The sequence below is a fragment of the Enhydra lutris genome, unplaced genomic scaffold (assembly GCF_002288905.1).
Source record: "Enhydra lutris kenyoni isolate GAN:26980312 unplaced genomic scaffold, ASM228890v2 scaffoldscaffold22, whole genome shotgun sequence".
NCBI lineage: Eukaryota > Metazoa > Chordata > Mammalia > Carnivora > Mustelidae > Enhydra > Enhydra lutris.
Window position 1 is genome coordinate 32,844,187 of NW_019154106.1, and position 22,448 is coordinate 32,866,634.

The 22,448-nt window shown below is 35.8% G+C and overlaps 1 protein-coding gene across 14 annotated transcripts in view; it reads right to left on the reverse strand.

Moving 5' to 3' along the window:
- The window catches only part of LOC111150262 (methyltransferase like 15), a 398,977-nt gene that overhangs the window by 224,225 nt on the left and 152,304 nt on the right, over positions 1–22,448 (reverse strand). For 8 of the 14 annotated variants that reach the window (XR_002640798.1, XM_022507704.1, XM_022507705.1 and 5 more), the window contains exons 4-5: positions 19,028–19,219; positions 16,424–16,602 (exon numbers count right to left, since the gene is read on the reverse strand). Coding sequence is in view for 9 of the 14 variants with exons in the window: in XM_022507704.1 (XP_022363412.1) it covers positions 16,424–16,602; positions 19,028–19,219 (371 nt within the window). In the remaining 5 variants the exon portion in view is untranslated. The remainder of the gene's footprint in view (positions 1–16,423; positions 16,603–19,027; positions 19,220–22,448) is intronic. The other 6 variants (XR_002640796.1, XR_002640797.1, XR_002640795.1 and 3 more) reach the window with 1 other exon arrangement.

Genomic DNA, 22,448 nt, shown 5'->3' on the forward strand with positions numbered 1-22,448 from the left:
AGTTCTATCAATAACTAGATAAGGTAAATTCTTTGTACTGACTAGCATTTATCAAATGCCTATCATAAGCCTACCATTAAGGTAGATAGTTTCAAAATGTAATTTCTTTTTTTTTTAAATTTCTAATTATAAGTTAGGAACCATTATCCTTATCTTTTTTTTAATATTTTATTTATTTACTTGACAGAGATCACAAGCGGCAGAGAGGCAGGCAGAGAGAGAGGAGGAAGCAGGCTCCCCGGGGAACAGAGAGCCTGATGTGGGGCTTGATCCCAGGACCCTGGGATCATGACCTGAGCCAAAGGCAGAGGCTTTAACCCACTGAGCCACCCAGGCACTGCCCCCCCCCCCCATTATCCTTATCTTGGAGAAGATTAGAATGGTTATATAAGTTGTCTAAGTTCGCACAGGTAAGCAGCAGAGCTGAACTCTGAATCCTGGTTATTGTATAATTCAAAGTTAATTTCTTTTTCTATTACTCAGGGACACAACAGAATACAGTGACATAAACCCAGACTAATAATGTGAAGGAGATGAGGCATTAACAAAAAAGACTAATAAAGATAAATGGGTAAGCGATATAGTAATACATGTTGGCTTGATGATTTGAGTCTGTCATCAAAGTCCATTTCTATCTAAAGAGTATAGAGATAAAGTCAACAACTTAAAAATCCTCTTTGCTAGATTACCTTTCTCAGCTTGAATTCCTGAGATGGATACCTGAAACACATAGGACTCTAAATTAATGCTTTCCAGTAGATTTTACATAAATGTCAATATTCTTTTTTTTCTAAGGAAGAAAATGCAGTGCCTTTAATATCACTGCAATGTATGCTGGGTCTAAAACAGTTCATTGAATAATAATAATTAGGCAACTGAAAGCTCCATTCAACAATAATAATTTATGTTATTATTAATAATAACCCACTTTCTCTTTTCAAAATCCATAGAGCCTATTGTGTGAGGCCTAACTTGTCACCTGGCTAATGAGATGCTGATGTACCTTGAATGAGTTGGCAGCCAGCCCACCCTTAGAGTTCTTTAATATGATGAAGAAAAAAAAAAGGTACAAGGGTAAAGTGACAGCAGGGAATAATTTTTTCAACAACAACAAAAAAAGGATGCTTTTCCCCGTCTTAGCCTTTTCTCACATTCTCAAGGTTCAGGCTCCCAGTGCCTTGACTGCTATATTGCTGCCTGCTGATATCTTAACCATCCCTTTAAAGAGTAAGACAGCCTTGTGTACAGAAAGTCTTTCCTGGTGAATCCATTATAAAGATTTTTATAATATTTGTTCTGTTCATTCAAATGCATTCACTCAATTATCCACTTGCTCATGCACTCATTTTTATGTGTTCATTCAACAAAAGTTAAAAAATAAATAGATACCTACTAGAGATGGATCTCTATTGGGCATTTAAAATACATTGTCTGATTTAGTAACCCAGGAATGCTGTGAGGTAGTTATCATCACCCATATTTTGCAGATTAAGAAACAGAGATTCTGAGAAGGTAATAAATGCCCAAATGTACAAAGCTGGAAAATGACACAGTCAACTCAAATCTATGTGACTCAATAGTTCTCGCTCTCCTTAATCCAGTTTGCTGACTTCTTCAATATATTCTCTGAGAGATGTGTGCTGAGGCTATTCAGGTAAATTAGATGTGGCTGCTCTATCCTTGTAGACCTCACGAAGTATGTAAGGGAGACAAAGTGTAATGAAGCAAATGTTCATCCGGTATATAAAGAGCAGGTAAAGATCAGATATATCAATATACTGAAAAAGGGAATAACTTCAGGAGGATGGTGAAAAAGAAAGTTCAGGAAGGATCTAAAGTAATGATACATAAGAACAGTCCTAAAAGAAGTAGAAAGATTTGGGGGGATAAGGGGGGTGGCAAGACAAGACATGAAGAAGGACACACCCTGCAGAGGAAGATCATATACAAAAGGACAGAACTGAAAAAGCAGAAAGTTAGTCTGAATGATGAGAACCCGAATAGGGAGCCGTTTGGTGCAGACATGGAGTGCTGTGGTGGGGGGGGCAGTAGAGAAATTAGGTTAAAACAACAAGCAGAAGCCAGATCACGAAGAACTTTGTTTCATGATAAGGTGTTCAGATTTTGTCCTATAGATTTTAGTGAACGTATTAAGAATTTTATGGAGGGGTGTGTTATTACAAAATTATTACAAAAAGCAAGGAAAATACAAGTCATGTTTGGGGAAAAAGGACAGAACAATTAGGTAAGAATATAGGAGGAGATGAAAGAGAAGTGTGAAAACAATGGCACAGGCCAGAGAATGGACCCAAATACATCAAACTTAGGAACCTGGGATCAAATGCATCAGCAATGGAGAGCCAATGAAAGTTTCTGAACAAGTAAATTACAGGATTAGTAAAACTGTGATGTCTTAGGGGATGGGTTGGATGTTAAGAAATGGACCAAAGCCCACTCAAAATTAACTTAAGATTTAAAAAATTAAGGAAATGTAGGGATTACAAATAGTCAACTATAGGAAATACCATTAGACTCTAAGGGAATTGGAAAGCTAACAGATAAGCACTCATTCTACACCTGTGTTTATGTGCGCATTCGTGTGTGTGTGTGTGTGTGTGTGTGTGTGTGTGTGTGTTTGTGAACATCTCCATTTTCTTGACACCTGTTCTTTCTGCAAACTTATTTCCTTCACTCTGCTCTTGGTTTCCAGTTCTCTTAACTATGACTTTCACCTTGCTCTGGACTGACAGAAAGGCAAATCTGGTCTCAACTCTACATTCCTACTACCATATAATTATACTTTCTGGGTTTTGCGGCTCACATTTTTGAGAGAAGTATCTATTTTATATGACTTAATCAGTTGCTTCTGGGGTGATCTGGTATAAATATGGCTGCCTAGATCCAACCTTTTTCTTGATCAGGTATCAGGAATTGGTAGGGTTCTGGGCAATTCTAAGGGAAGAGAGTATGGGCTGGGCAGACACTCCTAAATATATGTAACAAATGGATTTAAGGGGAGAGAATGAAAGCAGGTAAGTCTCTAAGGAGGCTACTATAATACTATAAACAAGAAATAAAACTGGGTGGTGGTAGATATGGAAAAGAGAACTGGATCAAAAGCCACAATCAAAAAAAAATTAAAAAAAAAAAGCCACAATCAGGGAAGAATTTAATAACTAATCAATGGAAAACTGTGGGGGTTGGTGAGTGTCAGAAAACGATTCAAAGCTATCTCTGAAGTTTCCAATGCCAGTTCCAATGTCTGTCGTAATTTTATAAAATATTAGAGACTGGATGGTTTAATATACTTTCCCTTTATAAGAAAATAAAATTGGGACCAGAGGAAAAAAGTGACTTGTCTTGAGTCACAGTCAATTATAACAGTCAATTAGTAACAGAACAGGAGTTAAGATGTAGGGAGATTGGACTTGGCCAAGGAGTGGTGATAAAAATCTGGACCTTGGGTAGGGTAGAGGGAATGGTGCTGCAAGATTTCCAAGAAAAGAGGCAAGACAGTATTACATGGGAAGAGTTAAAGAGTAAAGAGTTAAAGAGTTAAAGTTACCTATGTTAGTAAAGCAAAGATCAAAGAAATAGAATTGGACACCACATGATAAGAGATAAAGTGGAAGCTGATCAGGACTAGAGCTACTCATACTCAGGTAAGTATAGAATGTGTAAGAAATCAAGTTAGCTGGGAACCAAAAATGGTGAAAAGGAGTCTTATTAGTCACCAGTGGTGGTGTGAGTCAGAAGCCAGATTTGCATGGTCAGCCAGCCAACTGGAAGCAATTGAATGGTATCCAGGTATTACCATATGCACAAGCCCAGGAAGTGAAAATGGCTGTGGTGGAGAAAATTACAAATTTGCCACATTACACATTTTGAGATTGGGGTGAAAAACAAGAAATTCAGGGAGATACCCTGCAGACCACTGGAAATGTGGTTTGAGCCAGGGCCATGTCTGTCTGTCTACCTGTCTATTTATTTATCAGATAACCTGCTAAAAGTGACACTCTAGAGAGAAGAGAAGACATTTCAGTGTAAGCCTTATATTTGGTGGGTTGGGTGGGGGACAGGATAGAAAGAGAGAATCTCAAAATAAGAAGATTAGCCTTCGACAGTAGTGGTTTGGTTGCCACTGGAGATTTGGGGAAACCATAAAGTTTTTCCTGCTCTGGTAGCGTATTAGAAGAATTGTTATACAACAGTCATACAACTCCTTCAACAAAATATTACTGAAAAATACACAAATTACATGGCTCATTTTGTTTACATAGGTAGATGCATTATTTTAAAGGGAAAAAACCTCCCCACTAGTCAGCCAAATTCAAGAACAGCTCTTCTTTAAAGCATTATTTAAATAATTACAGTCCTGAGGAGATATCTATTACATGATTGGAACTGTACTAAGTAGTTCTTTAAGCTTTGGTCTCTGTGCTATTACTAGGTAAATCCAATGGCAGCCATTTTAAATGGAACTAGTATAAAACTCTGCCAAATAAGGAAAAGCTAAGGATAACTATGGCACAAATTAAATCCTTTACTTTAGGAAGCCTGAATTCCAGGCAAAGAGAAAGAAAGATGGGCTGATGAGAAAAGAGGGAGGAAGAGAAACAACTGGCAAAAGAAGCAGAAAGTAAAACACATAGTAAAAGATTTTATAAGTAGAAGCCATGAGAAAGTAAAAACAACAAAGATCTGAGTAAGCAGAAACTAGTAATCCTAGAAAAAAGTTAGTCATAGAAACTAGACATAGAGAATAGCCAAACCAAAATAATGGTAATTTACTAGAACAGAGAGACAAAGATGTTTTCTGTTGAGGCTGCAACATGATAGTTTAGTTACAAAATTGTGTGTAACTTTGTACACAAATTTGTACACAAAGTGAACAACCACTTGAGTTTTCTTCCAGTCTTTCAGAACCCTCACTGTAGAGCTCAGATATCTTTCTTATTAACATGAATAGCTTTATAATAATTCCTTCTTATTATCACAGATAGCTTATAATAACCCTTTATTACTTAAGTCTGCCTAAATGTGTCTTTGGTTTCTACGACCTCGGTAGCCTAACTTTTTGCATAGCAGACAGATGATCAGGTGGAAAAGAGGAAGGGAAAAAGGAAGCAGCAAGCGTTAAACCACCACCAATAAAGCAAGCAGGGTTCCTGAAGGGGATGTGTGTGTACGTAAAACCCACTGAAGACACATGCTCACATTGTACACATTATGTATATATGTGTTTGTGTGTATAAAGTCAGCAGATGAAATAAATAGGAAGAACTGGAGATAACAAATGAGCACAGATATGAAATAACTACATATATTTACTATATTTAAAATAAATTAAAATTTAAAATAACTGATAGAGACGACAATGAAAGAATAGGAACAACAGTATTCTTAAAAAATAGAACTTGTAGGAATAACTACTTCCTACTTTAAAAATTCAACAAATAGGTTAAACAGCAGATTAGCTGTCTCTTTAAGGCAGCCTTAGTGAGCTAGAAAAGGATTTTACCTAGATTAATACGGAGAGACAAAGACACAGGAAATATGAGAGACATGGTGAGTAATAACTGCTGCTCAGGTGCTAAGAAAGTAGAGGAAATAAATATGGAAAGAAATAATGTCTGATATTTCAAGAAATGGAGAAATAGTAAAGAAGTTCATTCTGTTTCATTAATGACCAATAAAAACAAAATCACAACTGAGCACATCACAATTAAACATCAGTGATAGGAAAATCTTTAAAGGTAGCCAGAGAAAGAACAAGACTAACCATAAAATAATGACAACTAGACTTTTCATCAACTATAATAAATGTCAAGAGACAATGAAATATTACCCTCAAAGTACTGAGTGAAAATAATCATAAACCTGTTGACTCTATACTCAACTAATTATCATTCAAAAGCAAGGGCAAAATAAAGATATATTTAGACAAGGTATGAGAATGTATCACTCATAGATCTTCACTGAAAATATAAAAATATGTACTTGGGTAAGAATAAAACTGACAGAAAGGAGGGGAAATCATATGCTAAGGAAAAAAAGTAAACATTTTGATATATACAAATAAACACTAACTATGAAGAACACCATCTAAATAGGGGAAATCATTTTTTTTTAATTCTTAGAAGATGAAAACTTTGTCTTAATCCTTTTTGTAACTTCATTATGCCTACCACAAAGTGGGCTCACAATAAATACTTGTTGATTAAATGAATATGTAATGTATATATGAAACATGTCTCATTTCAATGGTAGGTCAAAGCCCATGCTTTATTAATGAGGAAACTGAAAATACAGAAGACTGACCCAGTACTGTATGACATACTGAACCTGATTTACCCTTTAGAGAAGAGGAAAGAAATTACAGTGTCAAGAAAATTATGACAGTTTCTCTTATATAGGTCTGACTCTACCTAACAGTAAAAAATGCCTATTGCTGAAAACACCAGTTGGTTGGAGGACTATTAGCTATCTCTGGTCTCATCCACTTTCTAAATATCACAAGAACTACAAAGAACTGGACATTGCTTTATTCATTTGAGAAATAGTAATTAAACATCTATTATAAGCCAAACGCTATATCAGATCTTGTGGATATAACAATGAAAAATATATATCTAATTCTTACTCTCAAAGAATTAGTAGTCCAGTTGATAAGAAAGTCATTAATGCGTTACAAGAATGTAGGAAGTCAGCAAGTATTTCCTATTGCTTACTGTGTGCTATATGCAAATATAAAGGGAAATATATGTTCTCTGATTTATAATATGGTTGAAGAGATTCCAAGTAATTAAAAATATGTGAAGCAATATATAGTCACATTAAGACTAAATGCGTAAATAAATTACATGTTTGGGAAATGGAAAAACTGCTATACCCTTGGCCAAAATAAAAAGATGGGGAAAGACACAAAAAAGTTACATATATAAAAAATATAAGAAATTAATATAGATTACTTTTATTTTTAAATTCCTAGGGTTTTTTTTTTTCCTGATATTCCAAAATTTTTCAACTTTGGCACAAAACAAAAGATAGAATAAAAAAGAATTTGGAAGTATTTTTGTTAGTTTTCAGTTATGATTAAAGCCTGGACATCAAAACTATTCTTTCATTCACTATTTCCACCCCCAGCCCTAGAAATATAATCTTTGATCTTTATCAACCTATTAACATTTGGGGTTCTCTTTCTTTGACATTCTTCTGGGATGATTTAAACATTTAAACTTTGAAAATGAAAGCAGATGCTTGTCTTCAAAAAAATGTTCCCATCATATAAATTTAACGGCTGATGTCTGAAACCTCCTTTTAGGAAAAGCACTGCAGACTGTTGATCCTCTCAATACTTTAATAGTGAAGTAAAGACATGTTACTATACCTCCCTTTTAGACGAGATCTGATACATGTCGATCTCAAAAACAAAATGGTAGTACAATTAATATAGAAGACTGCCTGATCTTAATTCTTAAATTGAAAGCTCTTGCAAATATCTAGTACCAAATTGTTAAGAGTTCTGAGTAACTAGTTATAGGAACAAATAATCTTTCTTCTTCTTTTTTAACCAATAAAGATAAGGACAAGATGGCCCAGCTATTTAGACACATCTTTTCAAAATTAATACCAATGTGAACACTGCTACGTGCAGGACATACAATGCCAGCAGATCACTTTAATTTTCACAAGTACATGGAGCAATGAAGTAAAGGGATGCATTTCCCTTCTCTGGCTCCATAGAAGGAGTCTGAAATTCAGCTATAATCAGTAACACTTAGAGAAACTGATTATGCCGAACTATTGTTCTAAACACCTGACCCAACTCAAGGTCACAATTAGGGAGTAGATAGCAAGATAATGGGAAAGAATTCCAGGGATTTAGAATTCTAGTCCCGGAATTGGACCCTGAATTGCCTGTCTTCTACTTTCCTCAGCCCTCTGAAATCTTACCTGCTTCTTCATTTATTTATTCATTTGTTTTTTCACTTCTGCAGTTAATGAGTATCTACTGGGTAGAAGGGACTTTTCTATAAATAGCCATCACTTCTCCTAAAAGACTCAACCAAAGGTCTCCTTTCTGTAACTTCTACCTAATCCCTCCCCACAATAACTCAAACCCTCCTGCCACATCAAAATCAACTTCTCCCTTTTTAGGTTCTCCTACCTTTTTTGTTCATGACTCTATTATATACAGCATTTATCACAGGGTAACAGAGTGAGCTGCTTTTATGACTGTCTCCCATATGAGTATGTGAGATCCTAGATGATTGAGTTGTCAGCATTCTCTATCAACAGTTCATACTGTACCTTAATCATAAGAAAATGATCTAGGGTAGTGTCCTAAGTAAGGGCACAGGGTCTAGAGTAAGATTGCTAGCTTCTAATTCCAGCTTCACTTGACAAGAGACAAGTTACTTAAGATTCTTTGTGCTTCAGTTTCTCTATGTGTAAAATAGGAGTAAAAACAGCACTGACCTTACCGATTTTTTTTTTAAAGATTTTATTTATTTATTTGACAGAGAGAGACAGCGAGAGAGGAACACAAGCAGGGGGAGTGGGAGATGGAGAAGCAGGTTTCTCACTGAGCAGGGAGCTGGATGTGGGGCTTGATCCCAGGACCCTGGGATCATGACCTGAGCCGAAGGCAGACGCTTTAATTACTGAGTCACCCAGGTGCCCAGGACCTTACGGATTATTGGTGAGGTTTGAGTTAATACATAAAAATAATTTAGGATAGTGCCTCGTATTTGCTCAGTGTAGGTGTTAGCTGGCATTTATTGTTATCATCATCATCATCATCATCATTAAATAAGGGCTGGATCACAGTCACTTGGGATTAGAGCAATCCTTGCTCCCCACTTGATACTTCAAACTGAGAATTGCCAGATTTTTTTTAGAAGGAAGAGATTTTCAGGTTTTTCTTTTCTTTTTTTTTTTCCCCCCACATTTCATTCTTTTCTGAGTTGGGCTTCTTGTACAGGATGTCTCTTGGAAAGATTACTTATTAAAATAAGAAATAAGTTTACTTACAAAATGTCGTTTGATAACTTAGTCGGCATGAAGTTCCCATACTAATGTACACAGTGTATAACAGACTGAACTCAAGAGATTCACACGACAGAGTAAGTGCATTATCAGAGGCAGTGACAAGGACAACTATGACCCACTGGCAAGCCGTCCCAATTTAATTATAGGTTTGACCGTACCATTTTCCACCAGAGTGACAACTGAACTCTCTGACATCTTCATTTATTTCTTAATCATGGCAATGTTAGTATTCAGAGTGCTTTTTGGGGAAGATGGAGGAAGCAACATGTGGGTTATTAAAACAATAAAGGGATGGCAAGCTAATCTCACTAACTTCATCGGGAAACAGTTCCACTAAAATTTGATGGCAATGACTATTTCTTAATGAATGCTGCACTTTCTTTATTTTGTACATTGAATGTTTCTCTCCAGATTAACAAAAAATTTGCTGGAAAAGGATGATTTCAGATACAAACTGAGGCATAAGCTATTATTGGTTACTGTGGAAAGATAAACCTTATATGTACCAAGGCAACAAAAGATGATTTTTCTTTTTTCTAAAAGTCGCATAATCCCTAAGGGACGAGCAGCTTGGGATGAAGCAATTAGCTTATCACAGATCACACTGTTTGGCTGTGGACAGGTAATCGTTGGTATAAGACCACAGTCATGGTTCTGATGAATGTACCTGCTTGCTCCCTGGATTACCCCAGGTCTGGATGGAGAGAAGAAGAAAAACCTTACAGTTGGATTTGCACTTTAAAATTCACAGAGAATTTTCTTATATACCTCTCACTTATTGGTCATAGCAAGAATTAGTTATTCTTCTTTTCCAGGAAATAAGGATCAGAGAAGACAAGTGACTTATTCAAGTTCACAGAGCAAATAAATAGCAGAACCAAAGAACTTGAGAATGTTTGATCCATGTCCTGGAGAATCTCAACTTATTCCTCAAGTTGTTTTAATTTATACTGAATACTTTGATGCTTGGATCTCCCCCCTCTTCAGTGTTAAGGGCAGAGTACAATTGATTCTCAGTAATACCTAACAACTTATAATTTTTTCCCCCTGAATTTTCCGTTTTACTTTGACTGGGAATGTACACATCTTTTTATTGATTTATTTGTTCAACAAGCATTCATTAAGCTCTGGCCATGTACCCAGTTCATGAGTCAGAATAAAGGTTACATAAAAGTTTCAGTCAGGGAATAATAAGTCTATATATTTAATCAACAAGAACCAAACATAGCTAAGAAGCTTCCCCCCAACCCCATTCACATTAAAACATTGATATTGTAAGCCTTCTGTCACTTCTTGATTATCAGTGCATTGATTATCTATTTTTGTGAATTTGAATCTAAATCCCAATGATCTGAAAAATGATAAGCATACTTTGATTTTGGCATGAGCTGAAAACTGTGAGTGAATTTCAATATTAATTTAAGGAAAACATAGTAGGGTTATGAAAAAAGTAACAAATGATCACTATAATAAATATATTTTTTAAAGATTTTACTTATTTATTTGTCAGAGAGAGAGCACAAGCAGGCAGAGTGGCAGGCAGAGGCAGAGAGAGAAGCAGGCTCCCCGCTGAGCAAGGAGCCCAATGTGGGACTTGATCCGAGGACTCTGGAATCATGACCTGAGCCAAAGGCAGCAGGTTAACCAACTGAACCACCCAGGCATCCCTCATAAATATTATCTACTTCCATTTCAAGATGAGAAAGAGAAGGCCTAGAACTGTTTGAGTTTACATAGAAAGTAGCCTGCAGAACCAGGACTTGAAGTAAAATCTCTTCATTAAACTAAATTTAACTTAATAATTAAGTTTCCCTTGATGTATCCAGAGGATGGGAAGAGCAAGGGAATATGGAATAAAATATGGGCAGCCTCTTGAGAAAATATTCAGAGGCAAGTCTAGAACCAATGCCATTTTTAAGACTACAACATTCAAACATACATTAATTCTAGACCATAGCCATTTTTTTTTTGTTTTTTACAAAATTACTTAAATCTTCTTTTTCCTGGAGAGCTTGAGAGATTTTAATATGTATCATTTCCCATTATTAAAAACTCTTAATTAATAAAATATTTCATTAGTTTACTTTTTCTTCACAGCATCTCTAAAGATTAAGAGAGGAAAAATACCATTTCAGCCTAAAGATTAAGGTACTGGGAAGGAATGTGCTTTTTCTAATTTACTTGAATATGTCAGTGTTAGTGTTATTGGAGCATATTGGTATGACCTCTAAGGCTGAACACCAATTTTTTAGTTATAGTGATGTTATTTCACTGAATACCAACTTTATAAAAGCAGAGCCTTCCTGATCGATGTAATTTTGTTTATTTTATATATTAACCTTAAAAAATTATTTACCAAATGCTTTCCAAGAGCCAAAACCATGCTAAGTGCTGGGGGCACAGTCATGTCAGTGCCCTCACAGTGCTTATCATCTGGAGCAGGACTGTCCAATAAAAATATAATGTGATCCACATATATTACTTAAAATTTTCTACATCCTCCTTAAATAAGTAAAAAGAAACGGGTATAGTTCATTTTAATGCTGTATGTAACCCAATAATTTCTAAAATATGATCATTTCAACACAGAATGAACATATAAATTTTTGAGATACACTAAATTCTTTTTTCAAATTAAGGTGTGTATTTTATATATATATAACAATTCAATTAGGAGCAGCCACATTTCAAGAGTTCCATAGACACACGTGGCTACTGGCAACTGTACTAAATAGTATAGGTCTAGGGGAGAAGTTAAATATGAAGCAAATAATAGAAGTTAAAGTGCTATGACAGGGAAATGCAGTGCTATAGGAGCATGGAGAAGAGCATCTCAACTAATCTGTGTAGAGCTAGAAAAAACTTTCTGGAGGAAGTAACACTTCAACTATGCTCCAAAGGATAAGCCGGCATTAGCTACAGGAAAGGATAGGGTTGAGCACTTTGGTGTTAATGTTAATAATACACAGGGCCTGTAAGTGAGAGTGACTATGGTGTGCTGGAAAGACGAGACTACAGAACTTTACTATAGTTAGAGCAGAGATTATTACGGAGAGCAAGAAAGATGAAAATGAAAAGAGAGGTATGAGCTTGTCCATGAAAAGCTTTACAAACTATGTAAAGGAATTCAGATTTTATTCTAAGGAATTCATCCTTTCTAAAGACTTTAGGTCTCTCTATATATGGAACTAGCAGTTTCAGACTGAAATGTGCTCCTCTTCATGGAAATACAAGGGGCAATAAGACAGATGGAGATGACAAGGCTAAAGCAAGATGATCATTTATTAGTTTGGTTCCACATTAAATTAGTCCCCTCAGGTCATTTTCAAGTTTTAGATTTCATAAATCTAACTTTTTGGTTATAACCATATTAGAACATAAACTAGGCTTAACAAAATGCGATTTGTTATTTATGAATTATTTTTGGAGGGAACACTAGCATGTATTAGGTATTAATATTAAAATTTCTGACTATATTTAGTTCTAAATAGTGTGTATGAATAGTGAAGTCCCACAGGTTGTTTAGGAGTTATAAATTACTAATTTGGTAATTCACCAAGTAATTCATGGTGATTGTAAGGGTCCTGTTCCAATCTGCAGCCTCAAGCCTGTCTTATGGTACTCATATGATATGGCAGAATACTGGAACTGTAGTTACTTGTACTAGCAAAAGGTACCAGGCTTTAGGTTTTATAAATTACAACTTAATCATTTAAATTATTATGTAATTCTACTAAGTATACTGTGATTATAAGTGTAGTGGTCTCCCTCGTCCTAATGGATTACTAGCTTTTTGAAAGTAAAGTAAGTGATTTAGTATTTCCATCAATATATGCATTTTACTATGTATCAGGAACTGTGGGATATTTCTCAGAGTGCTTGATAATCTTGAATATACTTAGTATGATTTTATTAGAACCAGAAAAGATGTCCAAATATAGTCACAGCATACTATAGCCTGCCAAAATACATGTTTTTTTTGTTTTGTTTTTGTTTTTTTTTTTTTTTTTTAGAGAGAGACAGTGAGAGAGAGCATGAGCGAGGAGAAGGTCAGAGAGAGAAGCAGACTCCCCATGGAGCTGGGAGCCCGATGCGGGACTCGATCCCAGGACTCCCAGGATCATGACCTGAGCCGAAGGCAGTCGTCCAACCAACTGAGCCACCCAGGCGTCCCCCAAAATACATGTTTGTTAAATACAGATACTGCGTAGGAACTGTACCAGGTTGAATAGTGTCCCGCAAAGTTTGTGTTTACTAGGAACCATGAACATAACTTTATTTGGAAATAGGGTCTTTGCAGATATCATCAAGTTGAGGACATTCTATTAGGTTGGGCCCTAAATCTAATATGACTGATGTCCTTATAATAACAGGAAAATTTGGACACAAAACCAGGTACTGGGAGAATCCCATGTGATAGTGGAGGCAGAGACTTAGCAATACCATATACGAGCCAAGGAACATCAAGGATTGCTGTTAGCTGCCATACACTAGGAATAGTCAAGCAGGCATTTTCCTCTAGAGCCCTGCTGATACCTTGACTTTGGACTTCTGGCCTCCAGAACTGTGATAGAGTAAATTTCTGTTCTTTTAAGCCATCAAATATGTGGTACTTTGTGACTGCAGCACTAGGAAACTAATATAGGAAACTAATACTGGGCCCTCTACTGCTTTCTACATGCCCTCTGTGAGTCGCTCTCTTAAGAGACTTCTATTTAAGGGACTTGACAAATTAATTCCTTTCTCTGTTCAACTGTCCAGGGTAGTATTTTACTCTATATTCCTATATAGTCCTGCTCCCACCAAAAGAGCTATACCCTTATAGCCCAGCCCAGAGCACTTACTTTTGCCATCAATTAATTTCAAATATTACACAAACAGGTGAAATATGAATGTAAAACAAAAGACATCTGCTGTTCCCATGAAAACTAATGTAGACACTTTGGAGACTCTGATAAAGGTGAATCATGTAAAAAAATTCAATCAAATTAGATGTACCCGAGGTAATTATGAAAGATTGAAAAATTATGAAAATCTAGAAAATATGTTCAGATTGATTTGTAAGTCTCTTTAAACTATAACTTCATTGTAATAAAAATAAAATCAGAGCTTATAGAAGGCATGCCATGGGGTGTGGTTTATGTAAGAATGGACTTTGTAGAACTGCAATTAAGACTCAAACATCTCCATATATATATAAATATGTATAGGTTCTATAATTCTCCACATGTACCAACTTTTTTATTACTCACAAAATCAAAACTTTGGACTACAGTAAATAAGAGGGTTTCCAGTATAAGTAGAACTATGTTTACTATACTATGTTTTTATTCAGTCACTTATCAGTTAGTAAACTTTATGAACAGAAGCTCTGATCGGTTCTCCATTCTACTGCTAGTACTCAGTATAATGCCTGGTATATAGCAGCCTCTCCCAAAATAGTTTTTGAATAAAGGAGCGCAAGATGCAAACCCATTTTATTTCTGGTTTTTCCCTTTTCCACAGAATTATATCATAAATAAATTTGTATTGTTCTGGGCTGATCTGAGCCATAAAAATGGACTTATTATGGGGAACTCAATCTTTTAATGGCATTTATTAAAGTCTACACATATATGAGTATTCTCATTTTTATGATATCATTTCTCATAGCCTTAATAAGTTTTTCACATCATACTCTTTCTGAAAATACTTAAACTGTTTCTATTTACTTCTTGATTTAATTTCTGTGTAATTTCACAGTGTCATTACCCCAAGTATGCAGATTAGGACCCTGAGACAAAGAAGTTAACTCAATATCTTAAAGGTAAATACCCAGTTATGCCTCAAATTCATGAGCTTCCAAATTCTAGATTAGTACTGGCTTTGCCATTAATTAGACTGTCTACCTTGGAGGAAACTACAGCCCTCAATGAGGCTCAGTTTCTTCAGTTATCAGATGGGGTTTTTTGACTGGATGATCTCTAAGATGCCCTCAGCCCTAAGTCCTCATTTTCAGCAGCAGAAAATTCTGGATTTTCTCATATATAAACATATGGGAGACAGAGAACAACATATACAGCTAAAGAGTGACAGAAAGGCTAAAGTAAGGTAGTAATGGTTAGTGAGTACACTAACTAACTAAGGGATACAAGACAGAGGGTAAATTAATGCAGTCTGTTAGCCCAAACTCTTTTTGGGAAAAAATACCATGGAATATTTTATGATCATAAAAGCCACAAGAATTTTGCTCTTACTTGACAACAGGAATCTCAGTGTTAAGTTGGAAGGGTCTTGAGGTATGTATAAAGCTTAAAAAACTTAAATACTTGGTCAACTCTTTATATTTTATTATCCTAACTAAGTAAAATATAGGGTTATCAAATTATATCGTAAAGCAATTGCTATATGAATCTCTAAATCTTGATCTGAATAAATTTATAATCAAGTTTTATTCCTTAAACTATAGATAATATTAAGACAGAGGCAACCAATATTAGGTTCTTTTTAGAAGCTACGCAATTATTCATTTTCTTTACCTCTTTAGCTACTTAAGTGACTTAACAGAAGCCATTGAAAAGAAATCCTAACACATTTGGTAAAATAAAAATGATGTAGGGTTTCAGATGGCCCAACAAGATGAAGAATTTAGCACTGGAATTCTGTTAAATAACTGCAGGAGTTGTATTTTTGCCTTGGAAAACTTTCATCATGGAACACAGCTGTGAAACAACTTTGGCTTCAAACAGAAAGGCTATAATAAAGCGCCTCCTAGCTAGACTTAAGTTCAAGAGGTTTATGGTGGCAAACACCAGAAAAGATGAAATGTTTCAATAAGCCCCTCAGGCTGATTTAGTTAGCATTCACAAAATGGAATAACCTATACATCACACACCCTTTGTTAGCTGGTTGTTTAGAATAGATGTATGAGTCACTGGATTTTATTTTAGCAGTTGGGCAATGCAATTCTCCTTTTGCCCAAAATATTAAAATGCAGAAATGTGAAACTAAGAGAGGTAATGTCAGATCTTATACAGAATGCTTATCAACCACTGTGATGGATCAAGAAATTCTTCTGCACTTGTCATTCCATTTTTCACCTTGGTAGGCACAAATGATAAATTACCTCTCATAAAAAAGCAATCTATTGCTCAACTAATCAGCAACTACAGTATATTTTCTTAAATTATGTGGAGGAGAGGTGTTGGAGGGGGGAAGCTTGCAAAACCAAAAGAAAGCTGGTATGGAAAAAAGGATACGCAATATTCAATCCTGCATGATTTTTAAGTACAAATGAATCCCTCTGGGAGTTTGGGGGATTAATATATATATTTTTTTCTTTTCTTTTTTTTTTTCTCTCTCAGACACTGTTCAGAATTAATGAGGGTACCTGCAACGATGCTGGCAAGCTGCTGGGTTCTGGAGATGGGGTAGAGGCTGCGTGCCTGAACGATTGCTGAAGCGATTTTCTTGGCATGCTTCTCCTCCCCGTATGTTCTCAGGATGGATGCAAGTGCCTGTTGATCTAAAGCATTCACAACATCAGCTGCGGTGGGCATGTCAGGGTACCTACGCACAAGAAGAGCCAATTAGTTTGCTGACGTCAGTTTTCATTGACAAGAGGTGAAACTTCAGAGTATTGAAGTCAGACAAACACACACAGTCTAAGGGAGCATCTGAGGTTTTTAAAGTCAGAGACTGAAATCTTCAACAAATGAAACAGATTTTCCATTTCAAATACCCATCATAACAGCAATAGTGGATTGAGTGTGACATTCATCAAGTCAAGGGCATCAGGAAATTAAAATATTTTACTTTTAATTCACAAAGAAGTTATTATTACTAATGCAGATTTCCCCTAAACTAAAGTAAATGTTTGGATTTAGTTTGTTCAAAATTTAAATTACTGTTTGATACAGATACAAGACACTGACTGATATTTAAATGAGCCTACACCTCAGGAACTTAACTAATTCTGAGATTATAAATAACTAAGTACTTATATGGGAGCACAAATTGAACTTAAAAAGTCTATGCAAGAAGATACTCCCAGTCAATTTCCCTCACCTTCTATAATCTGAGAGCTGTTGGGGAAATTGGGATATCAGAGACTAAACTATGCTATAAGATTCCAGTGATAAATGGCAACAGGTTAAGAAAGCCTCTTGCATCTACCTTCATTGCAGAGATATATCAGCCTCCAGGATCTGACTGGCCTTATTTTTTGGCTTGGACTCCCTTATTCCATAACACCACTGGATAAGATTTACACATATTTGCAATGACTGACTCTCCTTTTCTATGAATTAATGTAAATCTACTCCCCCTTTCTGAATGCCATATACTTTCTTCGGATCTGTTCAGATCTTTGATTAGGTTATACAGTCTATGCTATGTACTGGGAAGCCATCCTGCTTTTTAAGATATACTTGCTCAACTCTAATCTCATCCATTATGTATTGACTTAAAGTTTAATGCTCAAGAGCAATTTTATTTTCAGGTTCTTAGGGAGAAAACCTCAAGAACCCTGATTCACAGACTACAATTTGCTAAGAAGTCTTCATATTAACAATATAGGGATTTACAACTATTAACTAGAAGCTATGTTCATCGTATTTCAGAAGGCATTCTCCTTTAACAAGACATAGGAACAGCAGAAATTTGCTTGACATTTTATTACCTCTGCACAACAACCTCAATCTCCAAACATGAAAGGATATTTGACCTTTACTATTAGTCACCGCTTTTTAAAGGATTTTCATTATTTTCTTTTATGATCACATTCTTCATTCTATGAATGCCAACTTGTGCAAAAGAAGGTGTAAGACTCAGAACAAAAAGGTTCCAACAAGTATGGGTCACAATCCAAGTTACCAGGTCATATCAAAACATGGGGAAAAGGCTATATATGTGAATAATTACCATCAAACAAAGCATTTTATGGGAAAGAAGTCAAAGTCAACTCATTATTAATTTTCTGACTTAAGCAGGACATTAAATTTCTTATGTGCAGGTCCTTCAATAGATTGGAAGACATTTTGGAAAACCTAAATTTGTCTCAGTAGAAATGTTTATGCAGGTCTAGAACTGCAGATTAATGATAGTAACAGAATGGTTTGCTTATTTAGACATAAGAAAATCTAACATTCCTCTTAGAAGGTAAGCTTCCCAGAGGTAGGAACCATGATACATAATTTGGCGGTCATGGTGGGGCATGAAATGAGGAAGAAAAACGTGGTTAAGCTTTGTACATACAAACTATTCTGTCGCTAAGCCAGTGTTAGGCATAGAGACAAGTGATAATCTAAACTTTAAAAATTAATTTGGGTTTAAAATGACTCATCCTACACTTTACCAGAATGTGACCCTCTTTGTGTTATATGTACCTCTTAGAATAATGGAGAACAAACCAGTATTTCCAGGGTGGTGAGGAATGAAGAGGAGGTGTAAAGCTGTCCTGTACATAGCACTATGTTGGTACGGTACCATAAACTGTAATTTCTCTGGGGAATGTTAAACCAAAGTAACGGTACAGGACAGAGACAGGACAAAACATACAATCGCTGACCTCCAGAATCTTGCATTTCATGTAGTTCAAAAGAATATGCCTTAAATATAATCCCTTTACCTCTCACAAGAGGCATAGTAGGGCCTGCATAGAAATGGACCCATTGTTTCAGCATCGCATTTATCAATACTGTTTATAGTCTAAAAAGCTCATATTGTATCTATAAAAAAAGATTATCAGTATGGAAGTTATCTTCTTCACTATTCTGTGTAAAGACAGCAATGATTTTCCTTTTAGAATCTCAAATCTAGAGAAACACTAAAGTCTATAATGAGTAGCAAACAAAACTTGTGATTTATTATGTATGGATAGTGTTAGGTGTGGGCGTGTGATGGGAATTCTGCAGTCTTAAGAGGAAATTAAATCCAGAGCGTTTCTGCAAAATTGATTTCTTGTTGTGAGGAGAAATGGTTTATTGACACTCACCTGCCACCATCCATTCTCATGTCCAAGGGGCCGTCCTTCCGAAGGGAAAAACCTCTCTCAGGAGCATCAAGTTGCATGGAGGAACACCCAAGATCCAAAAGAACTCCATCCAAAGTTCCTGGCTGCACTCCAGCTTTCATTAATAAGGCTTCTGCCTGGCTGAACTGGCCTAGCATAGCTCGGATCTGTTTACTGTGAATAAATGCAGGAGATGGAGAAAAGACTTTGTTATATTAAATTCTTAAGGTCTATGATCAATGGAAGGAAGCACAGCCTATTATTAGCTTATTTAACCAATATGTATTTTCTAAGGGCCAATCACATGCTTGGTATTATACAGAGACACATGGAAATGGAAACTTTACGTCCTTGGTTTCAATACCAGAGGTGATTTAATGTAATTTTATATTTTCTAACAAACACAGTTTATTATGTATTTCTGTGAAGGGATACAGTAAGTTCATGGATTTGTAAAATTCTTTTTCCAGACCATTCATATTTCTTTTAAAAAAAAATCCCTTATTCATTTGTACAAAATAAACTTTCCTCTTTTCAAAAAGAAATCTTAAATTTATGGGTCAGGAAAAGAAGTACATATTATTTATCAAAAGAATAAATTTAGAGATAACAAATGCTCATTGAGGATGTGGAGAAAGGGGGACCGTGTACTGTTGCTGGGGATATAAATTTGTACAACTACTATGGAAAACAGTATACAGCTTCCTCAAAATATTAAAAATAGAACACCATATGATCCAGCAATTCTGCTTCTGGAAATATATCTAGAGGAAATGAAAACATTCTGTTGAAGAGGTATCTGCACCCCCATTTTAATAACAGCATTACTTATAATAGCAAGGACATGTAAACAACTTTTCATCAACAAATGAATAAAGAAGTTGCGTATATACACATACACACACACACACACACACACACACACACACCATGGAATATTATCCAGCCATTAAAAAAAAAAAGGAAATCTTGTCATTTGTGATAGCATGGATGGACCTCGAAGGCATTATGCAAAGTGAAATAAGTCAGACAGAGAAAGACAATTATTGTATGATCTCATATGTGAACATTAAAAAGGAAAGAGAAAGAGAGAGAAACCAAACTCATTAAAAAAGAGAGAGATCAGATTTGTGGATACCAGAGACAGAAGATGGGGTAAAGAGAATTGGATGAAGGTGGTCAGAAGGTGTAAACGTCCAGATAAGTTAGTTAAATAAATACTAAGGATGTAATATACAACATGACAACTACAGTTAACAATGCTGTATGATATATATCAAGTTGTTAAGAGTAAATCCTAAGAGTTCTCATCACAAGGAAAAACGTTTTTTTATATGTATGTGAGATGATGGATGCTAACTTATTGTGGTAATCATTTCACAATATATATAAGTCAAATCGTTACACTTATATAAGTCAAATATATAAACTTATATAGTATGGTACATTAATTACTATCTCAATAAAGCTAGAAAAAATAAATTTAATAAGCCAATTTAAGTACAATAAATAATAAACAGGGATCACAGAAAAAAGGTATGTCAAACATCTTCAAGCCAAACACTTAAGATTGTTCCATATTTTTACCATAACTTAGGATGGGGTGCTGTGCAGCTGCACACCTGATGCATGAAACTACACTTAAAATAAATGCCTTCTTGCAGAAACAATGTGTTAGCTTTCAGCAGGCACTCTGAAGTGAATGGAGCATTCAAAATCAATAGACAGGCAAGAAGTTGGAATCACCTTGCAGCTATACTAATTCTCCTTCCTACACAAAGTGAGATGCTGCCTGCAGGGTTCTTCAGAAGCCTTAGGGCAACTGCTATGCATTTTGGATGGGGAATGGGAAAAGAAAAAATGGCAACTCTCCCACGACCTCATTCCCTCCATCTACAGGTGGGTAGGGTGAATTTGGATTTCAAGAGGGGAATTCATATTTATGATGTTATGTTTAAGGAGAACTTCATTGCTCATTGGTAATTTTTTCCCAAACTCTGATGGAGAAACTGATTTTCAGATTCACTCACCAAAAATTCATTGACTATCTCCTATATATCAGACATGTTAATTAGCATTATGTTGTTAATAAAAGATGAATAAAGCATGGCTTTCTGAGCTTTGAACTGAAAGAAATATATAAATGAATAATTTGTGAAACAACCTGATGGGTGCTAGTAGTAGAAAGATAAATTGTTATATCTGTATTTGGAAAATATACAACAAATGCTAATACTAAACACTGGGAACACAAATAATAAAATACTGGGATTGGAAAGCAACTCACAATTCACTAATTCCAATTATTTAACTGATTGAATCTTTTCCGTCTCCACCATCACTGCTGGGGTGTGCTGGGGTAGGGGGAGAGTCACTGTTTTAACCACCTCCCATTTTCCCCATCGGTGAGGGAGGGATTCCCATTCTAGGATTATGGAAAACATGGCACTTGGCCACTGGACAGATGAGACTGACAGTTTATTAATCACACATCCTTACAGCACTTACAGCCCAGGGGAGGAGGGTATGCAAGGCTACATGTGGGTGGCAGGAAGAGTGGGCAAGCAGAGGCTATAAGAAGCAGGTTTTATAGTTCAAAAGAACTGTTAACCCTTGGTTCTGATGGGAGAATGTGATATGATTGGCTTGTCTGAGTAATTCCATGGGCAGGGAATTGAAACCTGCTACTCAGGGATAAGCAGATATTTTTACTTATCCCTTTGATAATAAGGGTCCTTTGGCTCAGGAACCTTATCTGTGGGAGCACTGTGCCGGCAGGCGGGGGCGGGGGGAAGCTTGTGGTTGGGACAATAGAAGGTCTCTCATTTTTCTCCAGATGTCAAGAATACATAATATTGGGCTTTAATTTTAAGGCCTCACATATAATTCTCCAGCTCATGTTCGAACATTCCCAATAATCAGAACTCATTACTGTTTGTTTGTTTGTTTGTTTTTTTTAAGATTTGACAGACAGAGATCACAAGCAGGCAGAGAGGCAGGCAGAGAGAGAGGAGGAAGCAGGCTCCTTGCTGAGCAGAGAGCCCGAGCTGTTTTTTAGTTGCTAACTATTTCCTCACTATTTCTATATTTCTATATTTTCCCCTTGATATTAATCCATGTAAAACAACCAAAAACCTACAACCACGGAAGCCTTTCATATATCTACTGTCATTTTAAGTCATTGTAAGGGATATTTGTTGGCCACCTCTTGCTTGCCAATCTCTGTTCCAACAGGACCTGAAAATTTGAGCCATGTCATTTGGGAGAGACTGATTATATCTATAATTGTGTATATGTCAACTTGGCAAGCCTACATTATCTAGTTATTTAATCAAACACTAATCTCGGTGTTGCGGTGCAGGTTATTTTGTAAATGTGGTTAATAATCAGTTCGCTGTAAGTA